The 13,600-nt window shown below is 49.9% G+C and overlaps 1 protein-coding gene across 1 annotated transcript; it reads left to right on the forward strand.

Moving 5' to 3' along the window:
• The first annotated feature begins 1,243 nt into the window (after positions 1-1,243).
• LOC126516407 (uncharacterized) lies at positions 1,244-13,023 on the forward strand. Its single transcript, XM_050166522.2, has 3 exons — positions 1,244-1,313; positions 9,125-9,276; positions 12,831-13,023. The coding sequence occupies exons 1-3, from the start codon at positions 1,244-1,246 to the stop codon at positions 12,990-12,992; spliced, it is 384 nt and encodes a 127-aa protein (XP_050022479.1). The 3' UTR covers positions 12,993-13,023.
• Positions 13,024-13,600: the final 577 nt, after the last annotated feature.

Genomic DNA, 13,600 nt, shown 5'->3' on the forward strand with positions numbered 1-13,600 from the left:
GAACTTTTGCTTTCAGTAACCCCGGTGGGTCCTACGAGGCGCGTCTCGTTACGGATTCGGCACGGGAGCGTGCCGTTGCCATGCGAGGGGGGTGAGGGCACTCGCCCATGTTTGGAATTCCCCCGCAGCCGAACGGCGTATCGACCGAGCCGTCACATGGCGCGCACGGGATGGCGGATGTGCCACTCGCCACGCGCCGCTGCAAGCTAATACCTCCGACTAAAGGGAGGCGCCTAATTGTTCGAAAAAATGGCACTGGGCGGAACAAGATTAACGGTCGTACTCCTGCGTCTCTCGCGTGGTCCGTTTAACTGCATGCCGAGTCGCCGTAGGACCGCAAAAAACCCGCGCCCCTACATTTAAGCGGGACACGCGGGTGATCCCTGCGCTTTACGTGCTGTCTTGTTTGTTTGTTTTCGCGTTCTTCCTTGTTTTGTTTTTTTCGTGCATTGTAGCTGCCTGAAACGCTGCCGTACACTTAAAAGCGAAAAAAAAAAATTGACGTACCACCTTTGGTTTTGTTCTGTATTTGCTAGCCAGTTGATGATGCTTGTTTTCTTTTCTTCTACTTCTTGCGCTGCTATTCATGTTCTAGGTAGCTCAACCAGCCATGACGTAATGGTCTAAAAAACTTGTTGGGCGAGTTGGTGCATCTTAGCAAACATTTTTTAACCGCGACCACTGACGACCACTGAGAAAGCATGAAACAAAGGCAGGCGCATTAACCCAGTTAAGTCACGAATGCACTTCAAACCGAGAGCAAATGTCTGTCTCTTTTGCTGTCGGATCTGCGTTTCCCTAGATCACGGACTCAAAACGAAACAAGAAAGGGCGAGCCGACGCATGCCTTTCGCGCTCGCCCGCGTGACGTCACGCGAGGGAGCCCTGCGATTGGGCCGCGAGCCTCGCTCTCGCCAGCTGTGCTCGCGGTGGCCAGTGTGACACAACGCGTCGGAGCTCGGTCACGTCCAAGAACTCCACCCTGTTGTCAGAGGTCCCTCGAGGATTCCGCCTGCAGTGTGATTTACTGTTCTTTTTCTGCCCTTTATTTTTCTTCTGACGGCACAGTGTCTGCGATACCCTGCCTCGCCCACTGTTCTGTGTCGTCTGCTCACGTACGGCGTGATTGCTAGGGCTGTAATTAAGGCGCGGCCTTTCGACGGAAGTGGAAAAGGTAAAAAAAGAAAAAGTGCTGGAAAAGCTTTCCCTATGCCACTGGTCACCCATCAGTCCTTGTCGGGACATGGGACGGGCCTGTCTTCTGGTCTCCGCCTGCCTTCTGGTGGCCGCTTCTACGGTCGTCCGGGCGCAAAGTGAGTTGTACCTCTCTTCCGAGCACATGTATAGTTCTCAGCAGCTTATAAAGATCCCTTGTTGGTTTCACTGGGTAAGCCGTCGTCAACTATGCGACAATAGTTCTTTGCGATCCTATATGTTGTGCGATTTTTCTTCGTGAGAAATTCCGTACGGCATTACCGGACGAGCGTGCATGCCTTGAGAAATGCGGTACCCTAAATGACAGCCGTCGATCTTTGCTTCGAAACAATGACCCATACAAATACAGATTATTAAAGAAACCCTTACCGCATCAACAAAAATAAATGCTACCGTGCACGCTGTTGAAGTGACACTGAAGCACTGTATAATTGTTTACTGCTCCGGTCATACATGTATGGTGTCCGTCCTTAGATACTAGGTCTACTTCAAATTGTTCAATGTGAAGGGTGTTTCGTCCGTTCTGCGAGCATGTCAAGCTTGCCAGGTATGTGCGATGTCATAATCGACTGAGAATGAGCAGTTATTTAGGCGCAAATACTACAACGATTGTTATGCCTTTGGCGCGAAGCAGCAGGTGAATGCGTATTTGAAGCAATTCAAAAACTGAATTTGTTATTCAGAAATTCAGTTAAGAAACTTCAATTTAGAAACTGAAGCTTATGTATATATCTTAATAGTGTCAAACTGAAACATATTGAAAATCTATGCAGAGGAAGAGAGAAATGTGGGCAGTTTGCACTATAGTGGTGCAAGGCTGGGTCACAGTGGAGCTAGTTCGGGCTTTTGCTAAGTGTTGCTAGGTTTTGCTAAGTTTTGCGAGGTTATACCTGGCTCGGGTAGGTTCGTGTTGCTAGGTTTCGCTAAGTTTTTCAATGTTTTGCATAGCTTGGCCAGGCTCATACTAGTGTTTCTAGGTTCTGCTAAGCTAGTCTTACGAGGTTATGCATGGCTTAACTATGCTCATACTAAGTGTCGCCAAAATTTGCTAAGTTTCGCCAAGTTCTTGCGAGATCATACACGGCCAGGCCGGTAAGACACACAAGCCCCAGCAAGTCACACGCATACAAGCCACAGTACATGCATCACAATTTATTATGCACAGTGCTTCAGTACCAGTCGTTATCATCGTCGATCCGGTCCTCGTCCTCGACGTCCGACCGTCGTCGTGGTCGGCGTCGTCGGGGAAGGCTTCGCAAAGCACTTGCAAGGCAGAGCTCTTCTGTTCGAAGTTCCGTACCGAGCTCACGGTGGAGAGATCCACGTCGAGCCAGAGCCGGTCACAAGCACGGCAGCTGTGCCCGAACTGTGCCGAGGAATTCGCGCTGGAAGCGGCCGTTCGCACCTATATACCATGGATTTGCGGGCTTGGCGTTGAAAGTTCTCGGTGACTCGCAGGCCCGGAACCGATTCCCGGTGGTGCGGAGCATTCAGTCGGCAGCGTTCGTTGTCTCTAGCCCGAAACTCGGGATTTTCGGCTCGGCGACGGCGTTTGTCGGCAGCGGCATCGGCGCGATGGGCAGGATCGGCTATCCTTCGTCGATCGTATAGTCCCGCTGAGCCGCGCACCGAGCTTCCTTACAGGTCACAGACGCGACAGCTGTGCCCAAACTCTATGCCCAGAAATTCGCGCTAGAATCGACCGTTCGCACCTCCTGTGTCTCGGCGGGCTTGACGCTGGAAGTTTTCGAGTCATTGCTGGCCGGGATCGCTTTCTCGGCAACGTCGAGCGTTCAGGCGCCGATCCTCGCGTTCCCTGGACTGAAACTTGGTATCCTCGACTCGGTGTTGCCTCTTCCCAGCCGCAGCTTCGGCGCGGTGTTCCGGATCAGCTCGGCGGCGACACATCGTTTCTAGCTTGGCAGTACGGCGCTCTTCCTGGTAAGCAGCTTCTTCTTCGGCGCCCGGACTTTCTTCGGACTGCCCATGGCAGCAGCACGTACGCATAGAGTAGAGGAGGCGAGAGGTGTGTCGCCGCGCCGGCTGTTCCGAGCTTTTACTCGCCTGGGACGTCATGACTCCGCCCTACGCGCGTAGGGTGCGAGGAGGTTGCGTGGCTCGGTGCAGCGCTAGGCTGCGCACAGCTGGGCTGAGTTTTCTGGTAACGCTCCACGGCGGAACGAAAGCTTAAACAGCTCCGCTGTTGAAACCAATATCAGCAGCCCAGACAAAAGTCACTGTCTTCAAATTTATATATATTATGGGGTTTTACGTGCCAAAACCACTTTCTGATTATGAGGCACGCCGTAGTGGAGGGCTCCAGAAATTTCATCCAGCTGGGGATCTTTAACGTGAACTTAAATCTAAGTACACGGGTGTGTTTTTTTTTTCCATTTTGCCCCCATCGGAATACGGCCGCCGTGGCCGGGATTCGATCCCGCCACCTCGTGCTCAGCAGCCCAACACCATAGCCACTGAGCAACCACGGCGGGTGTCTTCAAATTTCAGCATACTGGCTCATTGCGCTGACAATATTGCGGTTGGAAAGGTTTTATTAGCAGTTTTTACACGCAGGTGAACCTGCGTGTCAAAACGGAATTACCGCCAGTATTTCAGTTGGTTATGATTTTTTTTTCCCGCAACAGCTTAGCACCCACACTACAGGAAACGACGAACAAAACAACATCGAACAAACTTTTCTTTTCTAATTTAATTACATTTTTTCAGCTTGAAATATAGAGACAACGCTTCCATAATACAGATAACCAGTTCCTCTGGTGTCCGGAACAACGCTTGTTTGACTTTTTAAAGACGAAACTTTCTTAGCGACTTACCACCACTTTTCCGTATCGGGTATGTTTCAAGCCTTTTTCGTGGACCGATCTCGCAGCTAGTGCAATCTAAAGATGTGGGCGGATATGGGCTACTGTGCATGTGCCCCTTTGTCTACTAGTCTCCATGCTGTTCGGATATATATATATATATATATATATATATATATATATATATATATATATATATGTGTGTGTGTGTGTGTGTGTGTGTGTGTGTGTGTGTGTGTGTGTGTGTGTGTGTGTGTGTGTGTGTGTGTGTGTTCGAGTATACGTATACATGTTTTAAGTGAAATAAATAAACATAAATAATAATGTATGCGGCCGGATTCCATCACGGTACCTTCAGTACAGCAGCCCGGTACTCTAACCATTGCGCCAACAAGAGGCATAGCAATAAGACGCTGCAGAGGAACAAGATGAATAGAACACCCTGAAGATTTTTTTCGCGAGCAAGTCAAGGCGCTGTTCCTTCTAATCCAGCAGGAGTTGCCTTACACGCTGCGTCCCAAGATGTCGCACCCGCGTTTATTTGAAGATTGTGCGAGTGAGACCAAGCGCATTGCTGAACCTTGCTATCGCTGTCAATGCGTCGCTTTCGGGCGAAACTGCCAGTTCTTCAAAAAACAAAATTGACAGCCACTTTAACATACGCTAAAGAGGGGGAAGGCGAAAGCCTGCGGGCTCACAGGACATCCATTATATTACTTGACATTTTTATTCTAATGCGCTGTTACTACCTGTTGCTTGTTTCCTCCAACCAAAAGTCGTAGGGTTTGACCCCCCATTTTGGCGCCATTGGATTTTTGTGCCATAACGCCGGACGGCCAAATTTTCGTCCCATGAGCCGTCTAAGGCTTTAGCCTTAATAAATCAATAAAAATTTCCGACGGCCGCATTCGAACAGAGGACCTTTAGCACAAAAGCATGACACTGTAACCATTACGCCACGGACGATTTTCCCCCACAACGGCATGTCTCCTAATCAGATCGTAGTTTTGACATGTGAAACCCCGGAAATTATTTAAAATTAATTAACATGTCATCGTAAGTCAGAATGTGGGCCGACTGGCGCAGTGTGAAAATGCGCAAGCTGATCCCGAAGATAGTGCGGTCTAAAAATGAGCACCGATCACGAAGATGTCGTTCCCAACTCACCCAGGAAGACTGCATTTCATCGACTTCAACTGGAGGTTCAATAGCCTTCCATTCTTTTTATTTTTCCAATTTTTCGCGTCAGTTGCGATGAACTGAAAACCAAAAGAAGCTGCTGCCGGCCAATGTTTGATCGGTTGTGTTATGGCCAATGACACCGACGCTTCAGTAATGCCACGGGACACCGATGAGCAGTTGCTGTCCGGTAGTAAGCAGTTGCTGTCCCGTGGTAAGCAGTTGCTTCCTCGAGTTCACTACTCTCGTTACGGGCGCTCTCTGCTCGTGGCCGCGCACTCCTTTAGAAGATGCGTCGGGGCTACGCCAGTGCCTAACTTGGCACTTTTTTTCTTGTTTGAACACACTATGAACTTACGTTTACCAGGACTCGGCGCTTTTTCCACTACGCGCTGGTGCCACCGCACAGCGCAAAACACGCCACAGCAGATGAAATCCGATGATTGCGCACGACAGGCAAGGGAGACGACTGCATAGCAAAAGGCGAGCTACAGCAGACAGATAGGAACTGATGTTCTCGTACATGAACCAGTCTACAACCTTTACCCTGCACGTCACGTACATGACACTGTTATAACGTCACGACGCGTGAAGAAGGAACTGGAAAAGCCTGGAGAGGAGCACGCAATTGTTTTTTTTTTTTATCAGAGGTAGTTTAGGGGTCCTATAATTTTAATTTGTGTGCCAAAATGCGAAGGTTTCTATTTTTTCGTGAATTCCCTGCTTCGAAAACTTTTTTACGGTCAGCTATACATCATAATGACACAGCGACCGTACTTCTGTTGACTCCTTAATATTCGAGCCCTGAAATCTAGCGCAGCGCCCACGAATTTCGACTGCGGCAACAGGCAAAAGCGCCTGACCAGGGCGTCGTGCAAGCACTGAGGCGCAATGTGCGCCTAGTTTTCAGCGCCTTCCGCTATTTTTTTTTAGTATGCATTGTTCGAACTGTTCGACTGACGTAGTCAAGAAAATTCCATGGTTTTCGTCAGAACGTTGTACTGTGTGGAAATATGCCCCCCACCTTTTTTTTGTGTGTGTGTTACAAGCGATCGTTCCCGAGAAACTTTCTTCCTAAACTCGAGCTCCGTCGTGACTTCGAAGCTCGCAGACAGATAATGCGCAGAGGCCCTCGTACACGGTGGTGAGGTACACGGTGGTGAGGTCACACGACCGTTGTTGCAGACGCGAAACGTCGTTGTGCGAGACGGACAATTAGCAGCACTTATCCACTGCAACATACCAAGCGCCCTTGCGAATCTGAAAAGGGCGGGAGCAAACTCAAAAGAGAGTTCACGCATACTTTTTTTCCTAACCAGTAGCCGTGTTCGCGCCAAAAGTTTGTTTCAAAAAGTTTGTTTCATTTAGCAAGACAACTATGTGAAATCTCTGGCAGCTTTGAAAAATGATATCACCGTCAATTCCTTTCGTATAGAAAAAATTAAATTATGGGGTTTAACGTGCCAAAACCACTTTCTGATTATGAGGCACGCCGTAGTGGAGGACTCCGGAAATTTCGACCACCTGGGGATCTTTAACGTGCACCTAAATCTAAGTACACGGGTGTTTTCGCATTTCGCCCCCATCGAAATGCGGCCGCCGTGGCCGGGATTCGATCCCGCGACCTCGTGCTCAGCAGCCCAACACCATAGCCACTGAGCAACCACGGCGGGTTCCTTTCGTATAGAGGCAACACGTTCCCTTCAGAGCGGTCGTCAAACGTCTGTCACCATTTACAGATGTGCGGCGTCTGTCTCAGATATTTAAAGCACCTGTGCCAGCCCATACGTGAGCGGCATTTTGTAGCTTTGCCCTCCTGTCCTCCTTAATGCACATTGAGGATGACACTTTCGACGCTCTAAGGCTAGAAAGATTTACTACGCAGCCAATTGAACGATTTCACCCCCGCGTGAAGTGATATTTAGATTGTTGAATGGCGGTGGTCACAATGAAGCTGACGGCTTCAACAGAACCAGGGCGAAAATGGTCGCACGGTGCAAGTACTCTGGCACTGCAGCGTCAAAGTTTCGTTAACACTGCACCAGAGGCGGGTTCGCATCAGCAAGCAAGCTATGATGTATCTCGAAGCACGCACACATCAGCAAAAGTCTCCGCGCCGGAAGCAATCATGGCCAGAAAGGCCTTGAGGAAGAATAAACAAAAAGCCAAGGGACCGCACTCCCTTTCCCCCAAAAGCAAGCGAGCGAACGAACGAACGAACGGACGGACGGACGGACGGACGGACGGACGGACGGACGGACGAACGAACGAACGAACGGACGGATGAACGAACGAACGGACGGACGGACGGACGGACGAACGAACGAACGAACGACCGACCGAACGAACGAACGAACGAGCAAGCGAGCGAGCGATGCGAACGAACGAACGAACGAACGAACGAACGAACGAACGAACATTTTCCTTGCCGGGCGCTCCATGCCCTACCGCATCTAAGCCTTCAGACACAGCAAAGCTCACACACCACACAATAGCACGTGCGTATCAAAGAGCTACAATGTTGGCGTTCGCCCACGAACGCGCCGGGCAACTCGGTTGCGCGAGCACGAGCCCTTGGCTTTGGCGCCTTATCGCAAGTCCGACCATCGACCGCCGAATTCCAACCGCCAAGCAACCACGAAAGCGGGCGAAAGAGGGAAAGAAAGCTGTAACTCCCTCATAACCAACTGTACGTTGAATGGTGGTGGTGGTAGAAACATTTTATTCAAGAAGTTAATAGAAGAGTTGCTTAGTATCAAACACGGGGCGTCCACCGCCAGCGCTGTCATGCCCTTGCAGGTGAGTAGCCGCCTCGGTCGACGCTTCGGGACGCACTCCATATGCGCGGCTGATTTGCTGCGTCGGTATACTGCGCTGAGGGAGCAGGTCTACGCAACTTCGCACATTCTCGGTGACGCCGAGAAGCAGTCCAATGCATGTCGGCAAATGTGGCTGCCTACTACGCGTGGTTTTGTTTTCAACAGATAGATTACCTGCTTGCTTCATCTCTCCACAGGAGATGACAGATACGTATGACGAACGGATCACTAAATTTCGTTTGTTTGTTGTAGGATAGTTTCGGCATATGAAATTACCTGATATTTCGACCTGTCTTTAAGCTGTTTGTTGGTCTGACTGTCATTGTTATCACAATTGTTATAACCAACTCCATACACCACAGTGTGTCGCACACCATCGCAACATCTGGCGCCGAGCCGCGATCGCAGAGCATTACGCGTCCACGCGCGGCCGACTGCGCATCTTTGCTGCTCTATTGGGTGCCTCAACAATCCGGAACTTTATTAGGGGATGGCTTTTGGGAAACTAATGGGAACGTCAGAGTATTTCGGACTACATTTTAGGGACGGATATCTCAAAAGTGTTGTTATACTTGCGATTTAATCTAAGCAGGCATGCATGCCTTCTTTACTGTTACGTTGCAATTTCGCAATGGCAACGTGTGCCTTACAGTTAATAATTGCAATTTTATTTAGTGAATCTCTTTAATTAACTGCACGTACATTGCAATTGGTCGTGCAAGTATTGCTCGCCTTTTCAGGTAGATATACCTACCTGAACAAGCAAGAAATGCTTACGCACACACATACACTTTCCCATGTACATGCGCGCACGCTATATACATGTAGACAGTCCTTGGCCAGCACGTTTGACTTCGATGTCATTCTCCGCGCTTTGATCGTGCTTGAAACGTTCTGCGCAAGTAGTCGATCTCAATGGGGAATGGATTCTACCCCCGGTGATAAGCCGGCATCTGTCGCACCTAAACCGTCCGTGTGAATGTGGGTATTAGCGTGCACGAAAAGTATGTTCCCGTGTCATCTTTAACGCTCACTTGCTTACGCTATCACAGCGAGCGAGCGCAAATTGAGCGCGTGATGTCGGCGCAGGGGACACGGACTTCTACTTCGGCACCAGGGTGCGCTGCCACACGTGCGACGCCGACTTTACCATCGAGAAGTTCTCGGTGGACCACCCCTGCCTGGTTGGACAGCGAGAGAGGGACGTGGCCTACTGCAGCGTCAACTCAAACTTCTGTAAGGTGGGCACGTTACGCATAACCGACCACGTAGGCCATTGCGTACTACAGCGACGACGTCGTCCGACAGCTATTTAATCATTGGCTCCAGTAAATCGGGCGTCGTGGCTGCCTTCACAAACACGGCCGCCCAGACAACTCTCGCGGGTTTCAGCTTCGTTTCGTTAACTGAATGCGCAGCCCAAGATAGAGAAATCATAGCGCGTCAGGCAGGGAGCGCGACACGCCGAGTTTCGCATGTCATGTCTATGCAAAATACATATGTGCATGCGTAAGCGGAGTGGGTCCTAATGCATAGCTATCGACAAGTTGCGTGCACGGTGTTATGCATTTCTCTCAGCTCGATTACTGCCCCACCCCCGCTTCTGTATTTTTTTCACCAACCATGGACCAATTCGATTCGCTATGTTCAGGAATCTCTTTTTTGCTCATTGTTATAGGTTTTTTGTTTCTTAGAGGCAGAGAGAAAAAGATAAACATCTTTATATAACACCTAGTCCGGTGTCTTATAGCTACAGGACGGCTCTGATATAGGATACCAGGGTGTCCTGGAAGAGGGAGTGTTGTACAGCTGATTTTCGTTCATCGTCCTGTTCAACTGCATTTGAATAGAAGCTACAGGAACTACGCGCGTATTCATGGCGAAACATAGCGCACATCGCCTCTCGTCTGTCGCGCTGTGCGTCGCCAATACTTTGGTATAACGGAGTTAACGCCACCACTCAAATCCTCACAATTCGTTCCACTAAAATTCCTTTGCCACTAAACAACTCTGTAATGCAGGCAAACCACGCTTTACAGGGGCAGTTCAAGGACAAAGGCATCGGGGTAAGCAAGCTGTTTAACATCAGCAAAAAGAGAGCGCGAATAGCAGTGAGGGGAGTAGGGGACTTCTTCAGCTTAGTCACAGAATCCTTTAATGCGGCTACCATGATGAAACCTTAATGCGCCTTGAACGCTCGCGCTATCGGCGCCTCGATCCGCGGAATTCTTCAACCGAAGCTCTCCAGGCCTCGAAATGCGGGAAACCCCCATCTCGAACGAGAACACAGGCAAAAACAATCCAACCTAAATTGATATATTAGTGTTGTTTAAAAATTCTTCATTATTAGCGAAACTTGTGGTTCTGTAAAAAACGGAAAAATAATTAAACGCAACAGAGGAGCAAGGGTTCATACTGTGCGCCAACAATATCAAATTGAAAATGAGCGCGAGAATAACACACAAATGACACCCGTGTTGACGTGTTCACGGTCGTTATAAACTGAAAAAGCATTAGGCCGCTAGTTGTTGTTTTTTTCTCCGCGACTAAGTCAGTTAGAGAGATTTCTCAGGAGCGTAATGTATTTACCACTCGAGCTACACCCAACGAGCACGTTTAGTGTCTCTTATGTTGAATTCCAATGGCAGATCCAGATCAAGTTTTTCTGCTCTGTATGGAGCAATCCTATTCCAATGGCAGAATGGGAGCGTGAGCTGTGTGTTCCAATGGCAGATTGGGACCAGCCGCTGATCCCGGATTGCTCCGTGGAGCAAAAATATTTGCTCCGCCGAAATCGGCAGATTTGACCGGAAGTCCTCGTGACGTATTTCCTTCCCCCGCCTCTGCTTCCTGTCATGGTCACCTGTTTCCGGTCGCGGACAGCTATGGACGACATGGGAAACGTGGACGCCGCTTCGGGCCGTGAGATTTTGTTCGCGCTCCTAGACAGCTCCCACACAGACAGTACAATTTCCAAGTCGAGTGATGATTCTTCTGACACGGACAGTGAAATGGGGTGGTGGGTTGCGCTTCCAAGCGCTTGTTCCTCTCTCTATTCTAGCGCCCTCTCACTTGATTTTCCTGTACTAAGTGCCCCCGCGGGAGCGCACGCACTCCCTTCGCAGATATGGTGCGAGCAGATGAGAGCGATCTCCGTCGGAGCGACGCACTCCGTTCGTGATCTGGCCAAGCGCTCGCGATCTACCATTGGAAGTCAACAATAATATTTTGTACTAAATGCCTCCAACGCTCGCAGCACTGGCGCACCCACTTGGTTACGGTATGTACGACTCTGCGACAGACGATAGATGACGCCTACCGAAACTTGGTCATTTCTACTGAACGTAGGCACATCCGTAAAGCTTTGCCATCAAGAGGCAGAAGCACGCGCACATCTCATTTGCCGCCTATACGCACAGAAAGAAAGAAACGCGGCTCCAAACCAGTGAAAACAGTAACAGTGCCAGTGCTGCGCTCAAATTTCGCGTTCGGGAGTATAATAATCGTCGGTGAATTTTTTTGTCCTTTTAGGAACGTATTTTTTTTTTACTGTTGGTACGAAAAAAAAGCCCACGCAATAGAAATAATAAATAAAAATTAAGCAGAACCCATCTCACGATTACTGTCAACGGTAATGTATTTCGCATTGAATCAATATAGCGACACAGCGTACTGCCACCGTCGAAACGAGTTATGTATGAGGCGTGTAGTGCAACGAGATTCCTCTTCCACGCTTCCCTAAGAACAATCGGTGCCATCTAGCGCCGCGGCCGCGAAGCATGCGCGCGGCTTCCGAAATTCATGACGCGCCGGTGCGTGTGAGCCCCGAGAAATGCGCTATGCGCCAACCGGACTCCTCTCTCGCGCTTCTTTCTAAAGCCCTTCTTTCTGGACACGCTGCACCATCCAGTGGCGCGGCCGAGAAGTCCGCGCGTGACCTCCAAGATTCGAAGCATGGCGTGACAGTGCCTGCGAACGCTGAGAATTGTTTCCTCGCTTGCCGATCACCCAGTGGCACATACCCATGTGACCCAAGTCGGCGAGAGGTTCATTGAAGGGCGGCACATACCCAGTGCATTTATGGAACGGCTCGCTAAAGTATTGGCGTGAAGGGGGTTCATTGAAAAGCGGCACATGCTAAGGGCATTTGTGGTGCAGCCTGCTAAAGCACTCGTTTGCTCCCGTTGAGGAAGCCTTGTTACGTGGGCTCGATTCCCTTCAGCATGGGAGAAATTTAAGGTGTCCTTTTTGTAATTGTAGAGCAGCATTTTTCCAGTGATTCGTATCTATAGTTACTCATGTTGTCGTCAAAGACGTTCATTGAAGAGCGGCACGCACCTACTGGCACATACCCAGACACCCAAATTGGCATCAAAGAGGTTCACTGAGGAGCTGCAACACAGACCGAGTGACACACACCCAGTATACTCCAAGTCGGCGTCAAATATTTTGTTCGAACCCCGGTACCTATTCAGTACCCCATCTACAGTGACCCATGGCGTGAAAGAGGTTCGCTGAAGAGCAAGCACATGTGTACACATTGCCACATACGCGGTGACTGAAGTTTTTTCGACAGTTGGCTTCGAGCCCTGTTCCCGCAGCACAGCAACTGGATGCATTACCCATTCGACCACGATCTAACCAGTGACAGGTATGCGAGGAAACGGTTAGATACAAATATACATAGATATGAAGTTACTTGGCCGGCCGGAAAGCGCGTGAAGTGCCCTAACAATGCTAACGCATTAATGCACAAATAAATGAGCTTTCTTCAGCCCCTCGGATATCGTCGCAGGTGGAGGTGACGCGACTCAACGGCGTGCTGGTGACGTACTCGCGGCGGTGTGCCGATAAATGCTCCCCGAATTGCTACGAGAAGGGCTTCGGCATGCTCAGGGAGCAGTGCACCTACTGCTGCCGCCGCAACCCCGCCTGCGGGGAGAAGCGCAAGCCCTGACGCCCGCCGCACGGCACACCCACGGCCGCCACCATAGGTGAGTGCATGTATAACTGGGGGGCATTATGTACTATATGCAATGGTCTCTAACTCTTCTCGAACTTGACCACTGCATCGCGTGGCCTCCGGTATTGCCGGGATGGGCCAAGTCACTGGTATACATCCGGATGATGCTATATAGTCGACGTGGAAATTTGCATCCTTACAACAACAAAAAAAAATAAGGGGGGGGGGGGGGGATCGCAGTTTCTCCTTAAAGACGAAGCACTGCTTCCGGTAGCAAATTATTAGACAGCTATACGAAGTAAGGTTAGCAGTTTTATCGGCCGTATTAATGGCAGTAAACATTCTCTCATTAACTAAACTAATAAGCATGGTGTCACGTGCTCAATGGCAAGCATGAACAGATCTCACTCGATGACAGCGGACACTCGCTGTCAGAACGCTGGCGTGATGAAGACCGGCGGCAGCGGCGAGCGAACGCTTCCCGCTGCCTCCAGCTTCGACGAGTCTCCGAGGCATGATATTACTGCGACCTCCAAGACTAGGCATGCGAGAGCGCAGCGCACACGAAGCCACACTACATTTCGGCTCGAGTAGCCTTTGTA

Source organism: Dermacentor andersoni, chromosome 1, assembly GCF_023375885.2.
Source record: "Dermacentor andersoni chromosome 1, qqDerAnde1_hic_scaffold, whole genome shotgun sequence".
NCBI lineage: Eukaryota > Metazoa > Arthropoda > Arachnida > Ixodida > Ixodidae > Dermacentor > Dermacentor andersoni.